The sequence below is a fragment of the Nelusetta ayraudi genome, unplaced genomic scaffold (genome assembly GCF_046127955.1).
Source record: "Nelusetta ayraudi isolate G7.1 ecotype Tasmania unplaced genomic scaffold, CSIRO-AGI_Nayr_v1 ptg000011l, whole genome shotgun sequence".
In the NCBI taxonomy this organism is placed as follows: domain Eukaryota; kingdom Metazoa; phylum Chordata; class Actinopteri; order Tetraodontiformes; family Monacanthidae; genus Nelusetta; species Nelusetta ayraudi.
Genome location: NW_027466061.1, coordinates 1,564,722 through 1,588,924, shown reverse-complemented (window position 1 = coordinate 1,588,924; position 24,203 = coordinate 1,564,722). Strand labels below are relative to the sequence as shown.

At 43.7% G+C, this 24,203-nt stretch overlaps 2 protein-coding genes across 2 annotated transcripts; both read right to left on the bottom strand.

Moving 5' to 3' along the window:
* Nucleotides 1-1,558: 1,558 nt before the first annotated feature.
* LOC142884272 (spectrin beta chain, non-erythrocytic 4-like) lies at nucleotides 1,559-7,606 on the bottom strand. Its single transcript, XM_076019784.1, has 10 exons — nucleotides 7,457-7,606; nucleotides 7,274-7,358; nucleotides 6,876-7,087; nucleotides 6,353-6,530; nucleotides 5,344-5,920; nucleotides 5,123-5,183; nucleotides 4,769-5,037; nucleotides 3,991-4,161; nucleotides 3,775-3,817; nucleotides 1,559-2,256 (listed from the first exon to the last, which is right to left on the bottom strand). The coding sequence occupies exons 1-10, from the start codon at nucleotides 7,604-7,606 to the stop codon at nucleotides 1,957-1,959; spliced, it is 2,046 nt and encodes a 681-aa protein (XP_075875899.1). The 3' UTR covers nucleotides 1,559-1,956.
* Nucleotides 7,607-8,253: 647 nt separating this feature from the next.
* On the bottom strand, nucleotides 8,254-21,700 carry LOC142884391 (spectrin beta chain, non-erythrocytic 4-like). Its single transcript, XM_076019945.1, has 10 exons — nucleotides 20,553-21,700; nucleotides 12,566-12,829; nucleotides 11,167-11,400; nucleotides 10,918-11,007; nucleotides 10,563-10,841; nucleotides 10,345-10,475; nucleotides 10,060-10,264; nucleotides 8,924-9,169; nucleotides 8,672-8,806; nucleotides 8,254-8,499 (listed from the first exon to the last, which is right to left on the bottom strand). Exons 1-10 carry the CDS (start codon nucleotides 20,673-20,675, stop codon nucleotides 8,254-8,256), a joined length of 1,953 nt encoding a protein of 650 aa, XP_075876060.1. The 5' UTR covers nucleotides 20,676-21,700.
* Nucleotides 21,701-24,203: the final 2,503 nt, after the last annotated feature.

Genomic DNA, 24,203 nt, shown 5'->3' with positions numbered 1-24,203 from the left:
TTGTTTCACTGCACACTGTTATCTTCCTTACCCTAAATGTAGTCCACTGTGGCTACATTTTAAGGGAAACTTTGACTGTACGCATTCATGATACAAAAAAAAAGAACATACATGACAGACAAACAGATGTGGACTAATGTATGTTTGTCTCTGCGACCACAGCATACTGTACTTTACATGAGTCACCAGTAATGAGAAAATCCAGAGCAGAATGTAGAGAACTGCCCAGGATAGTAGTTTGTCTTTTGTTTGCAATATATAAATTTAGCACACCTCTTACAGACACACTGACTACTCATCATCTATTAATACAAGTTTTATCTGGGCTCCTGATTCGGATCTAAATAAATATAGGCATATAAAAATACAACAAGCATACCAACAGTATGTCCTGTTGCTCTTCCCTGGTAAAATGTGTCTTGTACAACTACATACCGGTGTATGTATATACATTATGATACTTAATAGTGACTTCTTATTTGCATATTTTATTTAAATGTAATAAACATTTATATACTCGAGTGATGATGATGTTTGTATTTGCGGATTAAAACAAATCTTTTTTTTATTTTACCCATTTCACTTCAGAGTATTGTTTTTATTAGAGCACAGGGTTTATTGGTATACATACAAAGATAGATATATACAATTCATGACTCGAATCATGACAGTTTTACATTGAACTTGCTTTTGATGGAGAGATTCCAATCAGCTTGAACTTCAGATAAGACACAGTTTACAGAGAGGATTACCTCCTGGTAAACTGTGTTGGGCTTTTAGTTTCGGGGTACCAGCAGTATCGCTGGTGATCGAACACTTCACAGCTGAAATCAGTACATTCAATGGAAAACGAAAATTGCAGAAATACAGTACAAATAACAAAAGGGATCGTTTAGCTTCTTGATTCATGTTACAGATGGAGGAGTAGTCACTATTCTGTTTAACCTCCTCCCAAATAACATTTCTTTTGTCTCATGCTTGCTGCTGATTTTTAGCACCCTCCTCAATTGCGGTAGGTTGTTGCAATACTGCCAAAAATGTTTTAAGAACATAAAATAAAGGCAAGTTTAACAGGTGCACTAATAACTATCTCATGCAATGTTTTGATTTTTGCCATGTATACAAAGGCTTAGTGTCACTTTGAACAAACCTTGAGTTGATGGATTGAGATTTGGATGGCAAGCTCCTCTTTTGCCATGAATCACTGTTAAGAAATAATATCAACAACAACAACAATAATAGTAGGAATAATAATAACATCAAATAAAAAGAAGTGTGTTCTCCATGAAGTCAGATGTGTAACATCAGCATTCCATTATATTCAGATGACTCAAACTAGCCATGTGATGGGATTACATGTCTATATGATTTGTATACAGATGTGTCAAGTATCTAAGGTGCACAATTGCCTGGAGAATGGAAAAATCATAAGAGCTCACATTTGCAACGGTTTCTCAATTCCCTTTTTTTCTCTCCTCAACACAGAGAAGAAATTAAAAAAGTATATTGCTTCAAAAATGTATTTTCTTTTTTTTCTCCTTTTTTTTAAGGTTGTGAAACATGTCATTCATCACTTCTCGCGGTTCATCTAGCAGAGTGTTACATTATCAGTCAAAGATACATACAGAGAGATGCTGTGAATTCCAAGAGATTAAACAATCAATGGTAGGACGTGGAAGTGGCTGATTCCTTTCTGGCTGTCTTTGAGTCTCACCCACCTCCCATCTAGCAGTAGGTGGCACAAATGCAAGCAATGGTGTATTGCTTGGGTGAAGGGGAGTTGCTGAGAGATTAGTCTGTCACTGTAACAATATTCCATCTGCGGACCTCAGCCTGCCATGTGGATGCAAAACTAGCCGCACATGCTCTCCAACCCTCTCCCCCGCCCATTCCTACGCCTTCAGTCAATGAGCATCGTGAAAACAAAATAAAAGGGGTGGGAGGGGTCGGAGGTCCTTATTTGCTCTTTCCTGACGTGCTGGAGCCCCCTGCCCCGCCCTCTATTTTATCTGCAATTTCTGATGTGTCTAACTTCTCTGAGCCATCCCCTTTCTCTGACCTCTCCTTCTCGGACCTCTCCTCCCCCTCGACCAGCTCAGATCTCTCCGACCTGGCATCGGCGTCACCCTCTGACCTCTCCTTCCTCTCTGAACGGTCCGGGTCCATGGACGAAGTCCCTGGTCTGTCCCACTTGGCCATGGACTCATGCTCAGCTATGCAAGTGGTGATGTTTGAAGTCCAAGCCTTGAGGTCCTCCTAAAACAGGAGCAAAAAATACCTTGGGCATACAGGAATCACAATTATCATATATATATATATACAATATCTAATGTGTGTTTGAGTTCTAATGTGTGTTTGAGTTCAAGCATCACACTTCTTTATCTGTTTGAGTTTAAGCATCTAAAATAGATAACTGTCCTGGATCCTGTCATTTCTGATGACGGCTTTTCTAGCTCTCAGTACTACTGATAATGTTGTTCAAGGTAGTTGGAAGCGGGACATGAATCTCAGTTGTTCATTCCCTCATTTACCCTGGTGTGAATGGCAAAGTCTTTTACCTATCTATCTATCTATGTATGTATGTATCTATCTATCTATCTATCTATCTATCTATCTATCTATCTATCTATCTATCTATATCTATTTATCTATCTATCTATCTATCTATCTATATATCTGTCTATTTTACTTTTCTGTGCTTTAAGCCTTAGGACAATAGTGATCAGAATGGGATGTAATCCCAGAACAAATCCGTCAAACATAACCTTGTATCATACCATTAATTTGGTTTGCTCTCTCTGGACTGTAGCACACTTAAAGTTATTGAGATAAAATCCTGACTTGCCTTAAACACATTGACGCAGATGAATAAAAATAATTCTGCAACGTGACAAGCAAAATAAACCAGTGCGTGTTGGCATGCCATATTTCAAATGCACTGTGGAAATTGTCTTCCACCTTGAACTTTTGCACTGATGTTTGCATTACCTATGTATGGAGGCAACAGTTACCTGCTACAACAGTGCAGAGCTTCAAACAACTTTTTTTTTTGTTGATCAAGTATAATGAAAACACTTTGGGACTTAAAGTTTTGTTTTGTTACTTGATAAGCAAGCACCACATCAATAGGATCCGCAGGGCCTCGTTTATTGTATGCAACATTAGTTAGCACTGCATAATTACTTCAGTGAGCCACTAAACTTTGTCCAGATGTGAGAGGTTTTTTGATTCCTAAAGATAAAATCTGGTGTCTTTACCTGACATAGGGATTGGATGGAAAAATCATTTGAGTGATGTAGGAGCTGAGTTCATTCAGCTCAATTTCATAATTTAAAGTTCATTTTATGAGCAGTAATTTCTGAACCTATTGTATCATCAGTAAGGCCAAAACTGCTCAAACAATATCCCAACAGGAATATGAACAGCAGGATTATGAACAGCGGGATTAAAAAAACAAACTGCTGATTGGCTACAGTCTAAGACTAAAACATACAAATAAAAAATATAAAAAATGACCTGCGATGCAAGTTCAAGCCATTGACAAAGGTGACTAATAATTAAGCTCAAACAAAGAAACATACAGAATGTTTTGGATGTGTGACTTGTTAACATCCCGTGTGGTATTTGAAGACTGATCGATGATTTCCAGATACAACGATATTACACAACACATGAGAAAAATGCTCAGCCTAAATGTTTTTTCTATGTGATGCACAGAATATTCCAGGTCCTTCTGCTGCTAATCTAAAACTATGACAACAAGATAACCCTTACCTCATCTTTTGCATGGAATGCAAAGTTGTTCCCATCGTTCATTCTGTAGCAAAGAAAATTGACAGAAAGGGTCAAACTCCTGTGGAGTTTTCTTTCAGAACCGCATGTACAGTGACAAGAAGCGGCGTGTCACTGGATATGTTCTTCACGGCTCTAAATATGGAAGAAATTGCTGCTACATATTTGTAACAACCGCCACAGTAAAATAGCTCTTACTGAAGAATGAAGACATTTTTCTTCTTCTTGTATCCCATCGAAGGGTCGAATGAGCAGTTACTAAGGTCAACGGGAGGCTCCTCATTGTACGTTGTGTTGTGGTTCCTTGCGTCCTTATAGAAGGTAAGTTTCCCCTCTTTTAGCACGCAGTATACATTCACCCAGGATTTACTGCAGGGTCAAAAGGACACGTGGACATAGAAAACATCATTAAGCCAGACAGCTCTTTTGTAATCCACACAGTGATTAATACCTACCTCACCTACCCAGCCCAACATTCTCACTTAGCAGAAAATAGGACATAATGTGCTAGCTGTAGGTATTCCACACAGCCAGAAAAGTCATAGAGGTCAAAGACACCCAGGAGTTGGGTAGTGTTAAAATAACGTTTAACATTATTGTACTTGTATACAGTAATGTATCTGTAATTTTTTGAATTTGCACCCATTTACAGATGCTTTGTGGAATCATTGGCATATCTCCACAGGCAAACATTATATCAGGCTCGTCATGTAAAATAAGTGTTCTGTTGTATGTGGCTGCGTTGCAGCTCTCGCTGTGTTCCCTGAGTCTTTCTGTCCCTACTTAACAATCCATTTGTATTTGCTGGCTTGGAAAAGCCTCTTTGAGATAACTGCACTGCCAAGGTAAGAGAAATTGACGTTTTCAAAGTATTTTTACCTGTACCTGGTGGTATAATTTCTGCTGTATTATTAAGCAATTGGTCAACTTTAGCAACCTAAGCACACTTGTGCCAAACTTATAAGTAGTCACAGACCTGTTTGGACTTCTCTGCTGAGCTTCCAGGTCAGAGGTGGTGGCCTTTTTGCGGTACAGGAAGCCTTCATTGTGGGCAGTGTGTGAAGGTGGTTGAGGTGTTGTTGGGGCACCAGTGGCTGGAGCGGATCGAGAACGCCGTGTCTCCTCTGGTTCTTTTGGGCGAGGCCTCCTTCTTGGCTTGGGGCGATCTCGAGCACGGGGACGCCCATCGAATCGAGTAACGGGTGCCGAGAGGCTGCTCGGAGGCCGGTAAGGCTCTCCTCTTGCCTAAGATCACATAGGGGAAAAATGTGAAGCTGGGAGACTCAAAAAGGTGACCATACTAAGATTAAAGGACTGAGGACAGGCTCACATGTGCTGCTTCTCTCTCTTGGACTTGTTCTACAATCTCGGCCATGGTAGATCTCTTCTCCCTGCAGCGACAAGAGACATTTTTCACTCAGCGGCACGACCATTATCCATCAGTTCATCAATCCATCCATCCATCCATATCCTGCCACACAGTGCCGAGCAAGCAAATTATCCGTGTATTGTGAACTCCTATGCCATCACCTTCAAAACCCGTCTACTTACCCTGATCGTTTATCAGAGCCGTCCTTCACGGAGCCCTCCAGATCACTTGAGTCCTGCCTCTGGAGCCTCTGCTTGCTGCTCCCCTCCTGCTCACTGGAGGATTGCCTTTCCAAGCGCCTACGGTAGCGCTCCTGCCGGACAATCAGCGGCAGTTCGTTCAGCCTGGCCTGGATCTCCTGCTCGCTGGAGGTCTGCCTACCCAGTTTGTATTCTCGTTCCCTCCTTAAGTGGTCCATCTGGGGGTCGGAGCGGCTGCCGCGCGGGTCCCTCTGAAGACGACCGTGGAGAAGCTCTAACCCTGACTCTGGCCCCATCATGTCTGCCATTGGGATATCCCCGTACTGTTCCCGCTGCATTCGACTTGCCTCTAAAAGTGGATTCACAGCCTTGTGTATGTGGTTGATCCTTGGCTGCATGAAGTCAGCTTTCAGATGTTGCCAGGCGTACGCCATTTTAGGGTCCATGATGCCGCCACTTTGCGCCAGGTAACCAGAACTACCCAGACTTCCACTGCTGTAGTGATTTTGTGCCAGGTAGCCAGAGCTACCCATACCACCACCACTCTGATAATTCTGCACTAGGAATCCAGAGCCCACCAAATTAGGTTGTTGTGCCAAATAGCCAGAACTTCCCGTATTGGGCTGTTGTGTCAAATAACCTGTACTCCCTAAATTAGGCTGTTGTCCTAAATATCCAGAGCTTCCTATGTTTTGTGTTTGAGCCAGAAATCCCGAACTGCCCATATGTTGTTGAGGCAGATACCCAGAGCTCGCCAAAGCACTGCCTGGATGCTGGACTAGGTTTCCTGAACTTCCCAACCTTCCACTGCCTAGATGATTTTGGCCACCCACACATCCACTTGTCAGTCCATAGTAACCCGAGCTCTCAGCACTGCCGGCGTTTTGACTGTTTATACCGGGATAAGTCGAAGTGTTTGCACCACCAGTATGGCACGTCAGAGCGGAGAAGCCGGAGTCACTTCCGCTTCCAACTGTCTGGTGGTCCATACCAAGGTATGAGGAGCCCACCAGTCTTCCACTGCACTGCTGTTCCAATCCAGAGTAGCCTGATCCATTTAAAACTGGGTTGTAGCTGGCCAGGGATGAAGATAATCTCTGGGTTGCAGAGGTGGCACCCAAATCCTGACCAGGCTGGAGGGTTTTGGGTTCCATGTGTGCCTGCACCGTCTGCCTTAAGAAAGACGAGGTAGTGCTGGTTGAGGAAACGCTGGGAGTTAGACAGGATAACGGAAACATCCTTCTGCTGGACAGAGGTGTTGTCTTTTTCTCATCCTCTTTTTTCTTCTCAGCCTACAGAAAGATGGAACAAATGATAAATAATAGCTAGCTCTAAAAAAAGGCTTGATTAATTCAAACGCATCAAATGCAGGTTTCAATCAAATTACATTTCACAGACCATGTGCCAGAGCAGACTACGCTCACAAACCAGGTCACATTTTTTTTTTTTTCAGCAGCAGTGCAAAATTGTGACTTGACCACCATGATTAAACATTTATCTGGAGCTGAGCTTACTGCGGAGAGCTGCCGGAGAGAGCTGAAGCGTTCTTTCCAGGTTACAGCAGCCTTGCGGAAGGCCTCGTGGCGAAGTATGAGCTGCTCAACCTCATCCGTTTGGGCTTGGGCCTCTCCTCCTTCGGCCACCTTGGAGGCGATCAGCGGCTCCTTGGCCTTGAGCCACGCTTCAGCCTTTACAGTCTCCTGGGCAAACTGGAACCTTTCCTGTTCTAGAATTGACATTAGAGCAGCAGCGCATTTATAATGACGACACATTTTAATACATGCACCGATATAAATTTGTAATAGTTCTGTTAAAGCGCACTGCTTTGGAGGTTTATCTCGTCAGTCCAATCATGCTCTTATGATTCCTTTGTTCGTTGTGTCTGATCTCATTAAGTCCATCAATCACTTACTGCGCTGTAGCCTTTCCTGGTGTTTGTCCCATTTCTCAACCAAATCCTTCTGCTTAGCTAGTAGACTGTCCAATTTCTCTTTTATCTATATGGGCAAAAAATATTTCAAATGGTGACTGTGATGTCTTGATTTTTTTTTTTTTTGTTCCATAAACAGTTGCTATTTGTTGCTTTTAGCCTCACCTCCTCAGATGCTGGGTTGCCAGCAGCTATTAAGATCTTGCCGAGGTCTGCACACTGCTGTATGGTCTTGCTGCGGCCGTCGATTTTGACTTTTAGCTCTTGGTGTTGTTTCATCATCACCTCAAGGGCAATCAAATCCCTGTCAGGCATCAGATTCAGTAAATTAATTAATTTCATTAAAGCACCAGTTTATTGAATCGTAATTACAAAACTTCAGAAGTCTGCAAGGTTTGAACCACCAATGTAAGGCGGACGGAGATAGTTTTTTGGGCTTTGTGTCTATTTGTCCAATAAAATTGCACTGAGAACTAAGTCTACTCTCATATGGTCCTTATTAATTCCAGAAATGGTTGCAGCCTTGTCAATTAATTAATTTGAATGCGGTCTTGAGCCCATTCTCCAATCTTGGCCAGAACAATCTGAGATCTCCTTAGCCCAGTTCAAGCCTTGCCATACCGTTGCCCAGGCGTTCCCATACAAATAACTGAAATAATGTTATCAGATACTCAAGAGTGATACAAACTTATTAGCGCTGTGAAACTGTCTCACTAAAATGGCAAATTGACATTGGCAACGATTACAGGGTCAATTTCTAGAGCTCAGTTTTTGTATGACAAGCTGAAAAAGAGATGTTCAAATAAATCAATGTGACTCTGCAGCCTAATGTCACATTGAACAGTAATGAAATTCCGTCCCCAGGGACAACACATGACCACAGGGACTCTAAAATTAACTGGAACCGAAGAATCAATGTAGGAACTAAACCCTTTACTGTCTTCTGTGACCAATCAGTTGTCTTACCTGGGCTCGTCCCATCCTATTTGTCCCATGATGCCTTCCATCCACATTAAGTTCTCGCGCACCACTGAAAAAAACTGGACCTTGTCGGTGACTGAGGTGACATGGACGCGACTGGCCTCACAGGAGCTCAGCAGCTCCTTCCACGCCTCCATCACCTCCTGCTCTCTGACAAAGATGGCTTCTGCCTTCTCGCCAGCATAGATAGTTCTTAGTTGAGCAGCGTTTTCCTGGAGTTGCCTCACCTACACCAGAGAGTTCAAAACTTAAAAACATAATACGTGCTATACTTCACCTCTGGGCTAGATGTGCTAACCAAACAAGAACTGAATTTTTATGTACAAATTCACATATGATCAACATTGCAGCAAGTGCACCGTGTAACTTGTGGGTTCATGAAGGAGAAGCGTGACTCACCTGTGCAACTAACAGCTGAAGGGCATGCTCAAAGGAGTGCATGAGTCTCTGCAGGGTGGCTGGATTGGTGATGTTTGCCTGGCACGTCCTCACTTCTGGCAGCTGCTTCATCTTCCCTGCGATCTGCGCCAACACCTACACCACAGGATCGTGACGAGCGCATTAAAAATAGCAAAAGCAGAATCTGCATGTCAAAGCAAGATGGAGACTCGGAACCCAGCACTGGAGAAATCATCTTTGTTCCGGCTGTACCTCTCTGCAGTCGGTGAAAAACTTGTGCAGCTGATGCGACGCCGCCAGCATCTGCCTGCGGGTTTCCATCAGCTCAAGGAGGTCCGCCCACGACTCGTTCAGCCCGTCCTTCCACTCGGCGATGGTGGCAGCGTCGGAGTGGCCGCAGTCGATCATCTCGTTCACCATCTTGTTAACCTGCTCCATGCGCTGCTGGCCAGTGCTGTTGGTTTCTGAGGCAAACTTGGTGAATTGCTCCTGAAGCACCTTGAACAGAAATACATTCTTGAGCTGATTTTTGAAAAATATCTTTTCGACATTTTTTCTTTCTTAGGCTTAAATAACAATGCATTCTATTTCCCTGTTCTTATCCTGTTGTTGCCCAACAAGAATTACAGAGGGGGGGGTTTCTCAAATATTACTTAGTGCGAATGTGTCTCAAAGGATAATTCAGAAGCACTCAGCACAGACATTGGTGAGAAGTAACTGTCAGGCTGAGTTGTCTTTTTATGGCAGGATATGTCCCTAATAGTGGTCTGGCCTGTAGTTCCAAAATAGTTGTATTTAATATAATTGTCTTGTATCAGGATCTAGAAAAGGAAATTGTTCTTGGGGTATTACAGACTTTATGTTTTTAAATTACCAGTACCCTATAATTCAGATTTAGATGAGCCCAAATCATGTGGCTGTGAGGTTTGTTCCCTTTAATGCCGTGGCTTTAGAATGGAAATTGTGGTTTCAAATGTGATATTGATTAATATCACAAGTATTTCTGAAAGGCAATTATTGTGAATAACTTTTCAGTTCTGTTGATTTGAACGCCCATTTTGGATAGAAGTTAGAGGGACAGCCGCGAGCTTCTCTTTCACTGGAACCCAGTTAACACAGAGCGTTGATGATGGGGTATGCCAACTCAGGACTCGTCTTGATTTTGTTTGGAATTCAAAAAGGGTTTGTAATATCATATAAATTGTCTTCTTTTTGCAGCTACACAGAATTTATAGTCATCACAAGAAGAAAATAATGATGTTGTTTCGTAGAAATTTAGTTTCTAGTTGTGACCTAAATTTGTGATGTTCCTCAACAATTAATTTAGACTGCTGACATGAAATGACCGCAATTATGTCGCAACAAAGTGTCAGGTGTAAAGGACTTACTGTGACATCTTCAAGATCATGGCCCAGCTCAGTGGAAGTGGCCACTGCCTCACGTTCTGTGATCCACTTCTCTAACTCGTCCACATCCTTTTTGAGCTGATAAAGCCAATACTGCTGCTCCAGCTTGGTCTTTCTGTGCTCCACCATGTCCTTCAGCGACACATACAGGCGGTCTATGTGGGACTGCTGCTTGGTGATCTGCTCACTGTTGAGACAGAGAGAAAACCCATTTTATGTGGTCAATTTCTGCCACCTGACACAAAGTCCATGAAGGTGATCCCAAACCTTTCTGGATGTCCAAGTTCCAGCAGATGCTGGCATTGCTGCAACAGCATGCCAACTGTTTCAGTATATGTTTCCACTGTTTGCTCAAGGGCTAGGTGGGTTTTCAGCAGCTGTAGGGTGCTTGATTCATCCTAAAAAAAAAAAGAGAACATTTTAGTTGTAAGGATCACCATGCCCATTTAATGAAATGCCTGTGTGACAATATAGACTGCCCATACCGTGCCCTTTTCTTCATTGGCCAGATTGAGCTTCTGACCTGACAGCCAGGACTCTACTTTCACCGCTTCGCTGTAGTATTGCTGCGCCTGTAGTGTTGCGTCAAGCATCACAGACCTCCTCTCCGTCTCCAGCAGCAAAACCTCCCAAAGCTGGCGCACGTGCCCTGCTCCTTCACGCACAAACTCCACTTCCGGGGTCCTCAGCGAAGCAATGATCCCCGCCCGGTCCAGAACCTCCTCCACACGAGCCCGTCTCCCCGTCAGCTCCCTCTGCAGCGTCTAAAGGCACCAATCACAAAGTAAATTTTCTGGACTGACCTGGGTGTGGCCAGTCATGATCTCCTGTCACACTTACCTGGTTCTTCTTCACATGGTGCTGCACAGATTGGAGATTATTCCCATAATCCTTACATGATGCCAGTGGGAGCCTTTCTTGAATCCACAGCTGTGAAGCAACAGAAGTTTGGTAAGTATGTGTGTCTCTCTCTCTGTGGCGTACATAGTCCAGGTACCATGAAAAGACTTGTACACTTTCTTAAAAGAATTAACAAACAGTGTCAGAAACACAAGATTTCAAGGCAGTCAAAAGATGAGGCGCTCTTACTATCTCATCCTCCAGGTCTTGGGCAACTTGGTGCATTTCTTTGGAAGCCAGCAGAATACGGCGCCTCTCCTTCAGGGGCTCAATGAGACGGACGATGCGGGTCTCCATAATGCCTGACTGCTCCCCTCCTTCTCTGTCAGCCGCAATCAGTCCCTGCTGGGGCACACACACCCCTTGCAAGCTCCCCAACTCTCCGACATCCTTGTAAACGTCTCCGATCTGAGATTCAATGGCCTGCACCAAAACGAAGGTTGGAGATGCAGAACAGACAATTAAAATGATCAGATACATGTCAGGGCATTTATTAGGGAAAATGTCAATGACATGACAACAACTCAATGCATTGAGGCATGTAGATGTGGTGGAGACTGGACCAGATGGTTCTGAGTGTTTTTAAAAACAAATGATCTGATTGGGATTTTCAATGCACAACCATCTTGAGAAAATGGTCCCAAAAAGTACATTTTAGGAACCCTATCGTGGCCATTTCCCGATTTACTAAAATACTGTGGTGGTATACTTCCAACAATAAACAACGTTTGTTTGGTCAAAAAGACTTGGTTTGAGCTACACAGGCCTTTCAGAACCAGAGTTTCTCTCACTCAGCCTGAAAAGACAGTTTTGGCTCTCTTCCCCCCTCCCCTACCTGCTCCATCTGGAACAGTCCATTGCCTTGTGACTGGCCAGCCGCTCACTGCTAGGGACAGCTAGCAGGGAAGATGGCCACTAGCTCTCATGCAGTGAAGCTTTGCACTCATTTGAAAAAAAAAAAAAAAAAAGCCTGCAGAGGCGATAATATAATAATCGGCTGGTATTGTGAAGTAGAAAGTCAAGCAAAATATAAATGGATTGTTTCAGTACAGTAACACAGAAAAAGCTACTGGCCCGTCCATCATTTTCAGGTCAGAGAATGCACCCTTCCCCTGTCCCCTCCCCCCCGCTCCCACCAAAAAAAAACTCAGTGGCTGGCAGTTGTGTGGATGTAAATGCTTTGACGTCAGGGCTCAGAGGAGGCTGAGCAGACTGGTTGGAGACAGCAGAAAGATCAACAGTAACTCAAATGAGCAGTCGTTACCAAATAATGTATTCAGAATAGCACCAAACAAATCAGTGTGTGTAAAGGAGTTAGAAACACAATACAGACAAATAATGTTTAGCTGTTTGACAGTTGGACGCAACCACCAACAACCATTTAAGAGTAAAAGAATGAAGATGTTACATGTTATTAATTTGACAGTGTTGACATAATTCACAAATGGCTAAATGAGTAGTGATTAATAAATGGATTAATTAAAGAAGCTTCAAATAAACAGTTCTTTGTTTATTGTCAGCAATGTGTAATTTACAAGAACTATGATGTCAACCTCACATGAAAGGCCTGGGGATTCGTGACACTTGCCTGGAATTTCTGGAGCTGCTCGTTGAAGGTAGGCAGGTGGTGTGCTTGCTCCAGCTGTGGCGGCTGCTGCTCCAGGTGAGAGAGCTGGTGGTCGAGGTCCGAGTAGCTCTTCACCGCTGGCTCAGGCTTGTTGTTCTCAAAGAGCTGACGGGCCTTCGCCTTGGTCGTGACTTCCAGGTCGGACCAGCACTCTCTGATCTCCTCCAGCTTCTGCTGGACGACGGGACGGAGCTCCGGCTTCTCCTGGATGAGCTCCTGACCCTCCTTGAGACGAGAAACAGTGCTGACAGTGAAGGATCAGCTTCCAAATCACAGAGTAAACGGAATCTAAATCGTTGTAATCTGCTGGGGTTCTGTTTTTGAGCGACCATTTCCCAAAAGGTGCACACACGAACACGCACACGCACAACACACAAACACACGCGCACACACACACACTCAAAGAGATCGTGATTCGAGAAACTTTGCATCCGCCTGCTGCATGATTAAACTGTGTGGGTAATACAGAGCTGGTGGTGAGAATCGTGTTTGTCCCTAAAATAGCTGAGGAAAACACATGTCCATGCCAGGGATAAAGTCCCCTGCCTGCATAGAGCGATGTAGGTGGAGCAAAGTTTGGCCTCAGGGTGACCTAAAAATCCTGCACGGAGAGTCGAAAAAACAAAAAACAAAAACCTATTCCATCCTTATTGATACCTTGCTTGTATTGTCCATGGTGTGATCAAAGATTTTCCCAGACTGAGATTACTGGCAGTCTCCTTCCACAAACTGTCTTGTGTTGGAGGCGCTTCTCTGCGATTCAACAGTGGTCAGAGCCACCAATCATTTTGATGCTGCGTAGCCCTTCCTCATTTTAACACTCGAGATGATACTGCGGTCTTCCGCTCTTTAAACACAACATGCTTCTCGTTTTTACCAATTGTGATTTTTTTTTTTTCTCCTCGACGGCCAATGTTTAATCAGCCTGTGCCAAGAATCATGTTTATCTGGCTACTGCTACTGTGGAAATCTTTGCATTTCTTCTTTACCTTTTTACCCTGAACTGGGCCTGCTGTGTGTCCTATGGCTTTCATAATGCAGTGCTGCATTCCTCCTCTTGGCACGGACTCTGCTTAACTGCTGCTAGCGCTCTCTCGCTCGCTCTCTCTCGTCCCTCTTTTTCTCCTATCTTTCCTCAGCCTCGCTCACCCTCTCATAATGCAGAGCCAGCAGAAAGCTGCTCTCTCTCTCTCGGCTTTCCTGACACAGAGTAAGGCCAAGGGAGAAGAAATCAGAAAGGGGTGGATAGAGCAGAAGAATAAGGCTAAAGTGGAGCATAAAAACCAGGCAAAAAAAAAATAAAAAATCAAGGGTTTATGTAGTGTGTTGGTCCATTCTATACAGCCTGGGCATAGGTGGATCCAAGGTCATTTGTGCAATATGTTGAGGGCAGTTGCAGTAAATATGTGTCCATGTTTTATGCCTCCTGTGCATAGATCCGATTCATGTCTATCATGTTTTGATTCAGGGTTAGTCCTACATTTTAGCAGGTGTTTTTGCAATAATGGTGTGTCAGTATCAAAAGGCCAACTGGATATATGAGAGCAACACTGGTAATCTCTTTATAAAGCATAGTCAGGATTTAGCAAGCCAAAAAGCTCTTGTTGTAATTTATGTTTATTATAGTGACGTTATTATTTTTCTTTATGCTTGCCCTTCATCCGCAAACACAAGTGCCATGACATGCAGGTTCAGTTTTGGCTTTTATCACCTAGATTCTGTTGCAGTTCACAAAAGGTGATGGTCCAATTTTATATGGTGTGTTGCTTTGATTTCTTTTCTTTTTTTTTTTAGGATTTAAAAGGTTTTAATTTTAAAGGATGAGTAGTCATGTGTGGTTTGTATCCAGGATTACTTTAAATTTTGTTTTCTGCTCATGATAGAAGTTTAGCAGAATGCGTGTAGCACAAAACCAGCTGTAAACAGAAATTAAGAATGACCATTTGTTAAAACAGAAAAAAGAACGTAAGCTCTCCTTCATGCATCGTTTGAGTTACACAATATAAAGACGGCTGTGCCCTTTGCAGTGAGATTCGTATATCATCTGCTGTAAGCTAAATAACTCTGCCCTTGAGCTGCTTTGTTTTATAAATATTGTTCTGCTTCTAAAAGTGGACTTTTATTCATTTTTTGTGTTTGAAAGAAAAAGGCTGAGCTCAAATGTCCATCTGTGCTTGGATGTTGCAGAGCAGGCTGGATAAGTAGTGGAGGGTCTTGTTCATTATTGTAAGATATAAGGACAATAGCATTTGTCTCAATCATATTGAATTTTCCGCAGTTTTCTTTCGCTGGGGTCACTTGGTAAAGCGGACGTATGTATTTTCTGATATCATGTGATATTGTGTATGTTATATGAGCTGATAGACTCGAGTGTTAACGTTTCAGTGTTAAATAATTAGGTCAAAATGATGTAATACAGATTGTTAGGTAAAATTGTAGTATTTTATTCCACCATGACATTCACTACAGCCCTACTTATAGCTAAATATGAATGTCATGTTTTTGATGCATCAGTGAAATACAATGCGAGTAAGATTACTCATCTACCCATCCATCCATTTTCTATCATCTCTCCTCCGGCACTCAGGGTTGTGGGGGTGCTGGAGCCTATCCCAGTTGTCGTGGGGCGAAGGTGGGGTTACACCTTGGACGAGTCCATTCTCACTCACTCCCACAGCCAATTTAGAGTTCCCAATTTGCCTAATATGCATGTTTTTGGACAGTGGGTGGAAGCCCAGGTTGGGAGGTAGGACACGGGGAGAACATGCTAAGTCCACACAATAAGGCCCCAGGCCTGGGATCAAACCAACCAACTTCTTGCTGTGAGGCAACACACTGCACACCATGTCACCCTTAGGTCACCTTATTTAGCTATTTAAAAAACAAAACATAATGCATTGCCGGTGAGTGTCTCTGTTCAAGCACTTACAACAAAAAATAGCATAGGCCACTACACAAGATTTACCCCATTGGTTCCCTGCCAGGCACAGGACCAAGGAGGGATGGATCACTGCTCCCTCACGGGTGGTGACCTAACATGCGTTGGTCTGTGACAATTAGTGGGACTTTTACTTTTAAAGAGTAAAATATGACATCAAAATGGGGACAGGAGGAAGCACCCAGAACACGACAGCTACATTCAGACAGCGAGATTAATTAGTCTTGTACAATACTAGATACCAGATACTTCATATGTTGGCTAGACAAAACCAGGAGACTGACACATGAGGCTGATAGTTCAGTAGTTGTCTGTTGAAGCCTGTTTTACAGTGACTTGTCGCCATTTGCTTCACCACACCTTTGCAAATGCAGTGCTGGTTAATGACACATTCAATACTTCAAGGTTTTAATGACAAAGTAAATCTAAACCATCAACTATTCTGGTTAATTTTGTGATGGATAAAAGTATAAAGAGCACCATTGGTAGCGTCACTTGTATAACTACCCTGCAGATGACAGAAAACTGCTAATGGAGAAAGTGCTTTTGCAGCGGTTATAAGAAAAAAAAATTTAAATTTAAATTTTGTGAACAATAGCTGTACAGCATCCACTAAAACAGAGCTTAGTGTCATTAGGTCACCATTACGCTGAAAGGCCTGGTGCTTCTCCTCCCTCCCTCCCCCAATCCCTCCTTCCTCTCTGTAGGTTTAACTTTAGTGTTTTGTCTTGGCCCTGACCAGGGATTGGTGGGATTGGTGGGTTACTTCTCCCATGCCAAGACTTTGCCCAGTTCACTTGCTTTCCCTCTGCGGAGTCTGATTAGTGTCGCCTGGCTTCTTTCAGCTCCACCCAACCACCCTCAACTGGGACCCTGACTGGTGCCGCAACCTGTCCGTCACTGAGATGCAGTCAGAGGAAGGGGTCTATACAGAAAAGGCTGTAGGAAAGGCTTCTTTGTCTTGTTTCTTTAGGAGCAGATTTAATTGTGTTTGAAGACACCTGCATAATTAAAACTCCCTTCTGAGCTAGATGCTACTTGGCTATGGTTTCTTACTCTATGTCCCACTATATAAGTTTTCTTTTTCCTAGTGAGTAGTGAGCCTCTGTTTTTTTGGTTTTAGCTCATCAATTTCCATTTGGATTTCATTTCTGATTTTCTTTGTTTGTTGACATTGGCCATTTTAATTTCTGTTTTTTCTAATCCTAAACAAATGAACTTTGAGTTTTGCCCATCTGGTTATCTGCATGTTACTTCCCTTCCCGAAACAAGGCAAACAGCCACAACAGCCTACAACCATCCTGCTCACCAAAGTCCATTTTCATAGCCCAGTGTTTTCAGGGTTCAAATGTTGATTTGATTGGTACAGTTTACGTAACTACTTATAGATGCCACAAAGGGAGGGAGTTTTTCCTTCTTTTTTTTTTTAAATTGAACATACACTTGGAGTTTGAACTTGAAACTGTGCGCTCCAACGTGTGATTTCGTAATAGAGACGTATTCTGATCTGCACTGACTATCACTGCCATCAATTTGCAGCATTGATGACAGTTTGCTGCGTTTGCTATCACAGCAAACATTAAAATATGTTTTTTGACATCGGACCCTTTGGTCTGCACATAAAGTGTAGGGTCCTCTGTACAGGATTAGTTTAATGCCACTATTTTGGCCTACTACAAATTAAATTCCCAACTATTGTTTTTTTGCAATACCATAATGTGTTTTGCTTCTATCCATGCGCTAAATTCAAACGTGATGAAAGACATGTCAAACGCATAAAGCTAATACCAAAAAAATTACATTGAATCAAAAATGTGGCATGAGGCATGTCCTGAGGTAGAGGCGGTCAACAATAGCTTCCCTGCAAGATTACATTACACTCATCTACCCACGGCTCATTTTACACAGCCACCTATTTTCTCCATATGTACCGAGCACTGACCCCTGGGCCCATAGTAAGACTCGGCACAAGGTCGGCCGCGAGTCCCCCTGGCTACAATGGAGAAGCTCCCACAGATCCCTCACATGCATGGGCCGGCCTGCAGCCCGGCGCACGCTTCATGTGCTGACTAAGGACTGAGAGAAAGCAGAGGCGAGGAGCTGAGACGGGAACCCTTCCAAAAGGACGCAGAGTTCTCTGATCATGGCAGGACGCGGCGTCATCTTTTCTGTCTGTCTCTCAGGTAGCGGCGGATGGAACGATGGGGGCAGATGAACGAGACGTCGGCCTCCCTGCAGCTGCCTGTGCGTGCAGTGCAAGAACTTTACAGAAAGCGTGGCCCGCCAGAGAGAACATTAGGGGGCAGCCATCTTCTTCTGCACTGAATACGTTCACTTTCTTGCTATTTGCAAGCAAAAGGTTACACAAGCACGCTGAACTTATGGACATGAAGCAGCGTCATGTTTCAGTCAGTGTGCAGTCCTTTCCAGGACAGCGCAGGACCTCTGGGTGCCTCTTTGAGTCATGTCATCTCTGAAAATATGACACGTTCAAATGTATTTGTGCAGACATACAGCTGCAGCCAGTTCCTCTCGCAAGCTGTTCTGGTTGTCTCGTTTAATTCTGGTGTCATTATATTTTTCCTGTATTGCTGCCTTCCTGCCACTCCCTCCTTAATTTGAGAGTCAGGATCCCCTCAAGATTTCTGCCTTTTAAAAAGGAGCAAAAAAAAAAAGAAAAAAAACACAGCTTTTGGTTGGAAACTATAGGCTTCAACAGCTGGACCTGCTCAACATGTAAGCAGAGATATCTCTGATAACACCGGAGATAACTAACATATTAAAAAAGTACTAATGAAAACAACTTTCTTACTCATTGATTTATTGATTGTGTGTTGTCCTCTATTTGCTTTCAGTCATTTCCTAATGTTAAACCTAAAAGATCAAACTAACTGGAGAGCAATAATTCAAACCCAAAACCTGAACACCAGACGTTGGTGAAATATATTTCAACAACATGAATCACTAGATACGTTTCTGAAAAATGTTTGTTTTTCAAATCCTATAGTGCATGAGTTTTAAATTATTTTGAATGATACAAATTTTAAATGATACAACAGTAACAGGTATAATCTTTTATCTTGTGTTCAAGGTGTAAACCATGTCTCGATGGTAGTGCACCACATAATTGGACATCATTTTTTTTTATCTTATGTATCGATCAAATTATTTTTTAATACTGTCACATTTAGACATTCGACCAAACTCCATGGTGTCATATATGAATTCCTATCACTGTTGTGTAACATCTCAACTATTCACAATTAAAAAGCAACATTGCATTTTACATATTTATCAGGGCCAAAAACACTCACTTTCAAAGATTATTTCTCATTTCAGGGAAAAAAAAAGATTGAATTGTTTTATAACCTGCATGCTAGCCTAATCTTTCAAAATTGTTTGTAGCGTTACTTGAGTAAGGCATGATGTCTGCAGTGATTTTTTTACACTTGCATGCATTTTACACATGCCCACCCAGTACAAAAAACAAGATTTTCTCCTTTAACGAAATCGGTGAGATTTGTCATAAAATATTGTAGTTAGTACTGTCATTTGTGTAATGATGCAATTGTCATGAACACCTGATAGTAGTCTGCATCTGTGACCAATCACGTTCCAAATATGGTAAGAAATAGGTAAATGAACAACTTGAAGTAGTTGCTTTGATTCAAATTTTGCAAAATCTAAACCTGATTCCCTGCACCAGCACAACGTGATGCAGTTTTCTGTGTGTCCACTGGCAGTGTTAATGTGTGTAAATCACAGACTGAAACAGGTAGAAGACCTTTTACATTAAAAGTAGGACACTGATGCTTCAACTCAAACAACAAATAGACAGACAGACTGCCTTGGTCCGGACAATGCTAATACTGGGAAGAAAAAACCCCCAACTGTAATGACCGTTTTTTTCCAGAGAGCAATTCCTCGCTGCTTTAAAGATCACTTCATGCTGAGTCAGTTAAAATACACAACACACCTGAAGTAGTCAGCTCAATTGGAATCATTAGAGAGCGTGAATATCTTACAACCAAGTCAGTATACAAGGCAAAGCTAGACATGTAAAGTACACAATGTTATGCAAATAAGTACATTAAAGCGATAAGCAATGAAGTTTATGCAAACGTGCCTCAGCGAGATGCCTCATCTTCCATTAAGTCTCGTCCACAGCAGGTCATGTGACTGAAAATGACATTTTCCATCCAGCGCCAATGTGTGTCTGAGTTTAACCAGCCAAAACGTGATGTTTAGTTCACAGAAATGGAATCTCAGTCTGAGTAATTTGCATGTGGAGACCCCACCTGGGCTTCACCGTGGCAGAGGGCACTCTGTACGCATGTGATGATGATCCATCTGGGAAGCAAAGCATGTTGGGAATGCAGGGCAGAAAAAAAGCAGGCCTGAATGATTTTTGTGTCCTCTTATTTTTTGGCGGGGGGGTAGGGAGGGGGCACTTTGAAATGAAATGACAGCTAACGAGATTTGCGCTTTCCCCATCGCCTTAACACGCAAGAGAAGCAAAAGGCCCCGTGCTCCTTCCCCTCCTCTGGCACGTCTCGGCCGAGGCTGAGCTTTAGGTGTCCTCTATATGATTCACTATCACCTCCATAACTGAGCAGTGCCATTTGGCTAGTCAGCCTCCCGTGCAAGCAGGCAGGCAGGCGACGGAGCCACACGGCGTTTGCCACCTGTGAGCCCGGAAAGCCACAGCGACATTGTGGTGACATAACCTTGCTGACGTTATCCAGGGTCTCGCCGAGACAAAACGGCCAAATTGGCATCTGATCAATGACACCGACCTCCACTTTTTTAAAAATGATTATTACTATTATTTTGCCCCTTTGATTTCACGGCCACCACACCCACGGTCAACGCTCTCCGTAGCATGCTCCCTGACCACTTGCTCTGCCCATTTGACCTCCCCATCCTCCCCCCACGCACACCTCCCACTCCCCCCCTCTTCCATCCTCCCCTTCCTTCCTCACCATCATCACCCTGGTCACCTCTACTCACCTGTTCTATCTTGGCCAGCCATTCCTTATTGCGGGCCAGCTCCGCCATAAAGGCCTGGTGCTTTAGCCACTTCCTGTGTAGCTTTTGAGCTTCATCCCGCGCCGTGTCTCGGGCCATAAGCATCTTCTCCTCCACCCGCTTTCCCAATCACTCAGTTAGGGGAGACAAAAATAGCCACCATCAGGAGCCCGGTGCTCGAGCCAGCCCTTTTTTTCCTCCCACAGGACGTCCTGCCTGCCTGGCCCAGAAGAGCCACCCGCTCCGCTCTGCAGGGGCCTGGGTACCTGTGCTGTCACCACCCACTCCAACCCCCACCAGACACCCTTTTTCTGGAGGAAAAAAAAAAAAAAAATCAAGATAAGCACCTCAGCAGCAGCAGTAGCAGCAGCAGTGGTAGCAATGGAAGCACTCAAGCCCTCCCTTTGCGTCGCCCCTGGGTCCTCATGCCCCTACCGCTTCATGGGTCTTGCGGTCCTGATGCTGCAGTGCCTGCTAGCTGCTCTCGCAGAAGGTAGAAAAAAAAAAAAAAACACACAACCGGCAAAACAGGGGAAAATGCGCCAATAGCAAAACTGGCGGAGAGAGAGGGGCGCGCGCACATCCAAGGCTCCTCGCGGGCGGCTGGTCGGTCTTCCTCGCTCCGAATGTCAAGTACAATCCAGCGTGTCCCTCAGTGTGGGTGTAGATGTAGCATAGCCACGGTGGAATCTCTCAGCTGTGCGAAACCTGATCGTCCGCCACTCGCCATTCCCCGTCAATCTGTAGTCCGGCTCTAACGATGCTGTGGACGGGAGGAGGAGGAGGAGGAGAAATAGCGGGAGTGGGAGGAGCAGGGTGAACGGGATGCAGAGGCAGTGCAGAGGAAGCTGGATAACATAAGCTATCCTCTTCTGAAGAGCATTGTGCACATTCCCAACCCCAAACCGCCGCAAAGATGCACACAAGCAGGCTGGCGTGAGGGCTCGAAGAAGAAGAAGAAGAAGAAGAAGAAGCAGCAGCAGCAGCAGCAGCAGCAGCACTATTTCCTCCCCTCACTTCCCCTTTCCTGTGTCCCTGAACACCTCAGCCACGGATGGTGCATGCTGCTGCAGTCCTTGCCTGTCAGCTACGCTCCTGCGCGCGCGCGCGCGCGCGTGTTTGCATGAGTGTGTGTGTGGGTGTGTGTGTATGTGTGTGTGCAATCACAATCAGCACTGCAGTGCTAGAGTGGAGAGAGGGAGGGAGGGAGGGAGGGAGAGTGGGAGGGTGGTGGGGGGCAGGGAGAGGAAATGGAGAGAGGGAAAAGGGAGAGAAAAGGGGACAGCGAGTCAAAGGAGGGAAAAGATGTGGTGGTGGTGGTGGGGGTGGGGGGGGTGTTTAAACAGAAAGAGGATGAGAGGCCGCGTCATCCGCTAGTATCCCCGGGGACATTTCTCTGCACTGGAAATGACTGCACTCGGAGCAGGAGCGGGATTTGGGAAGAAGGTGGGGGTGTGGGTGGAGGGGAGGTGTGGTTTCAAACAGCTGAATGAGAAAAAGGAAGGAGCACGCATGCACACATGGTCAGCACGGTGCAGCTGACTGATTCGGATCGCTGTTCACGCTCTTTCAGGGGAGCCGCATGGCATTCGCAAGCAAACGTGGCATCCGAGTGTGCGGGCGGGGAGGTGGCGGTGAGTTAGTGCACGTCGCCTACCAACACTGTCACGCACCTACACAATTTGAGGTTTCATAATAAATAATTACAGTCATGGAAATCTATAGATGTAAAGTCTTGATTGTGTCACCCTCTGTCAATATATGTCAATATATTCACAATAAAGACAAACAGTCACAGTGGTCTTCCTATCAGCCGTTGCCTACATCCTGGGAATTTTGGCTCTCGTGAGTTTTCTTCATACATTTGTACAATGTCCTCTAAATAAGGCATTAAAACCAGATGCAGCCGCTAGAGGTTGCAATTCTGTTCTCACCAAGAAATAAATGTATGGCACACTGCACAGGTCGGTTTCTGTTTATGCTTAAACAGGAACCAAGTCAAAGAAAAACATCAAAAATGATTTCAATTAATAAAGCGAAATTAAATGTTATTTGAGTTGGATTTGATCGAACTGTTTATGGCAAAGGACAGATGAAAAAATATAGGAGAAAGTATTTTGTATTTCTTTTGTGATATTTAATAGAAAGACAGATCACTGATTTGCAGTGTAACGTGAACCTCATTCAAACCCTTTAACATCATCTGTCAACAATGGGAAATGATCCAACATTTTTTCCCATTTATTTTCTATTTCTTTCTGTTCCAAAGTTTGAATTTCAGAGCAGTGCTGGATTGGGACCAAGTAAAAAAAAACCAACAACCTTGCATCTCATTGGTTGACTACGACAAAATACACCTCTTGTGTGTCCACTTACATGTGCATTCTATAGTGACATATCCGATATGATACTTATCAGCTTTGTAGAGAGTGCAAAAACTAAACAATGGAATGCGGTCTATTTCGATCTCACAACAGCCCCTGATACTGCTGCTGAGTGTTGAATGGTGTTACAGAAGGGGGTAGATGAGGTGTTTTCTGGAGATTCCTAGAATGCTTTGGAAAACGAAAAAACAAACAGTGTAAGAAAACCTTTGTGGAGTCACAGATGAAAAACAAACATCTTAGAATGGGCAAACTAATCATGATTTATTTGGGTGGCTGGATCTCAAGGGCTACTTTGATATTTTGGCCAATTTGACTATTGCTAAAATGATTACAGTTCTGAGAAGGTACATTCCGTCTAATGATGAGTCTGTTGTTTTGAGATCTGTGCGGCAGAGCACACGAGATGCACAGTTAATGACATAGAGGTGAAGAGTACAGGCCTCCCACTCTCAAAACTCATGAAATACTTCATACAACAACTCCAAAAGGGTCTTTTTTAGTTGTGAGCTGCACATTCCCCACACTGTCAAATAGTAATGTAACTTTACATGACAACATTTTTTTGTGGCAAAAATACACATTCAAAGACATATCACCTTAGTGGAGTGATTTCAAAAGCATATACAGTATATTGCAACTATTGCCGTCTTCAGAACAAAGCCATATTAGGAAGAAGCCAGCATCTAGTGGCAGACTCTATGATGTGTAACAATGATGAGTTATTTCCTTACCAAGACCCAGAACCTTATTTATTTCAGTCAAAAACCAAATAAGTTACAATGGCACATGAGAAAATTGTTTTGAGTATTTGCCTCGTGTGTTGCAATGTTACATGATTATACACTTTTACTTGATGGTGTGGTGATTGTGCAAGTCACAACTGGAGACCTTTCACCTTCACCCCCAAACAACAGACCCTGATAATTACAGGGAATGTACCGACTCGTGTTTACTATCATGAGTATAGCAATGGGCGAAATTGCCAAAATGTGTGTGTGTGTGTGTGGGGGGGGGAACCATCCCTTTTATGCAACTAGTTGGACGGTCAATGTCCTCCAGTCATGAGGCCTAAATGCTTTAGCGACAATGTTCACTCTGTACGAATCAGTATGGTTCATTTTCTGTAAAACCTTTTCCACTCTTCCACTTCTCAGTCTCACAACCATGGCATGATGTACTGGTGTCGGTTCATTTTAAATACCTGTGCAGCCTCAAGTATGTTTGTCTTCGGACACTGAACTCTGCG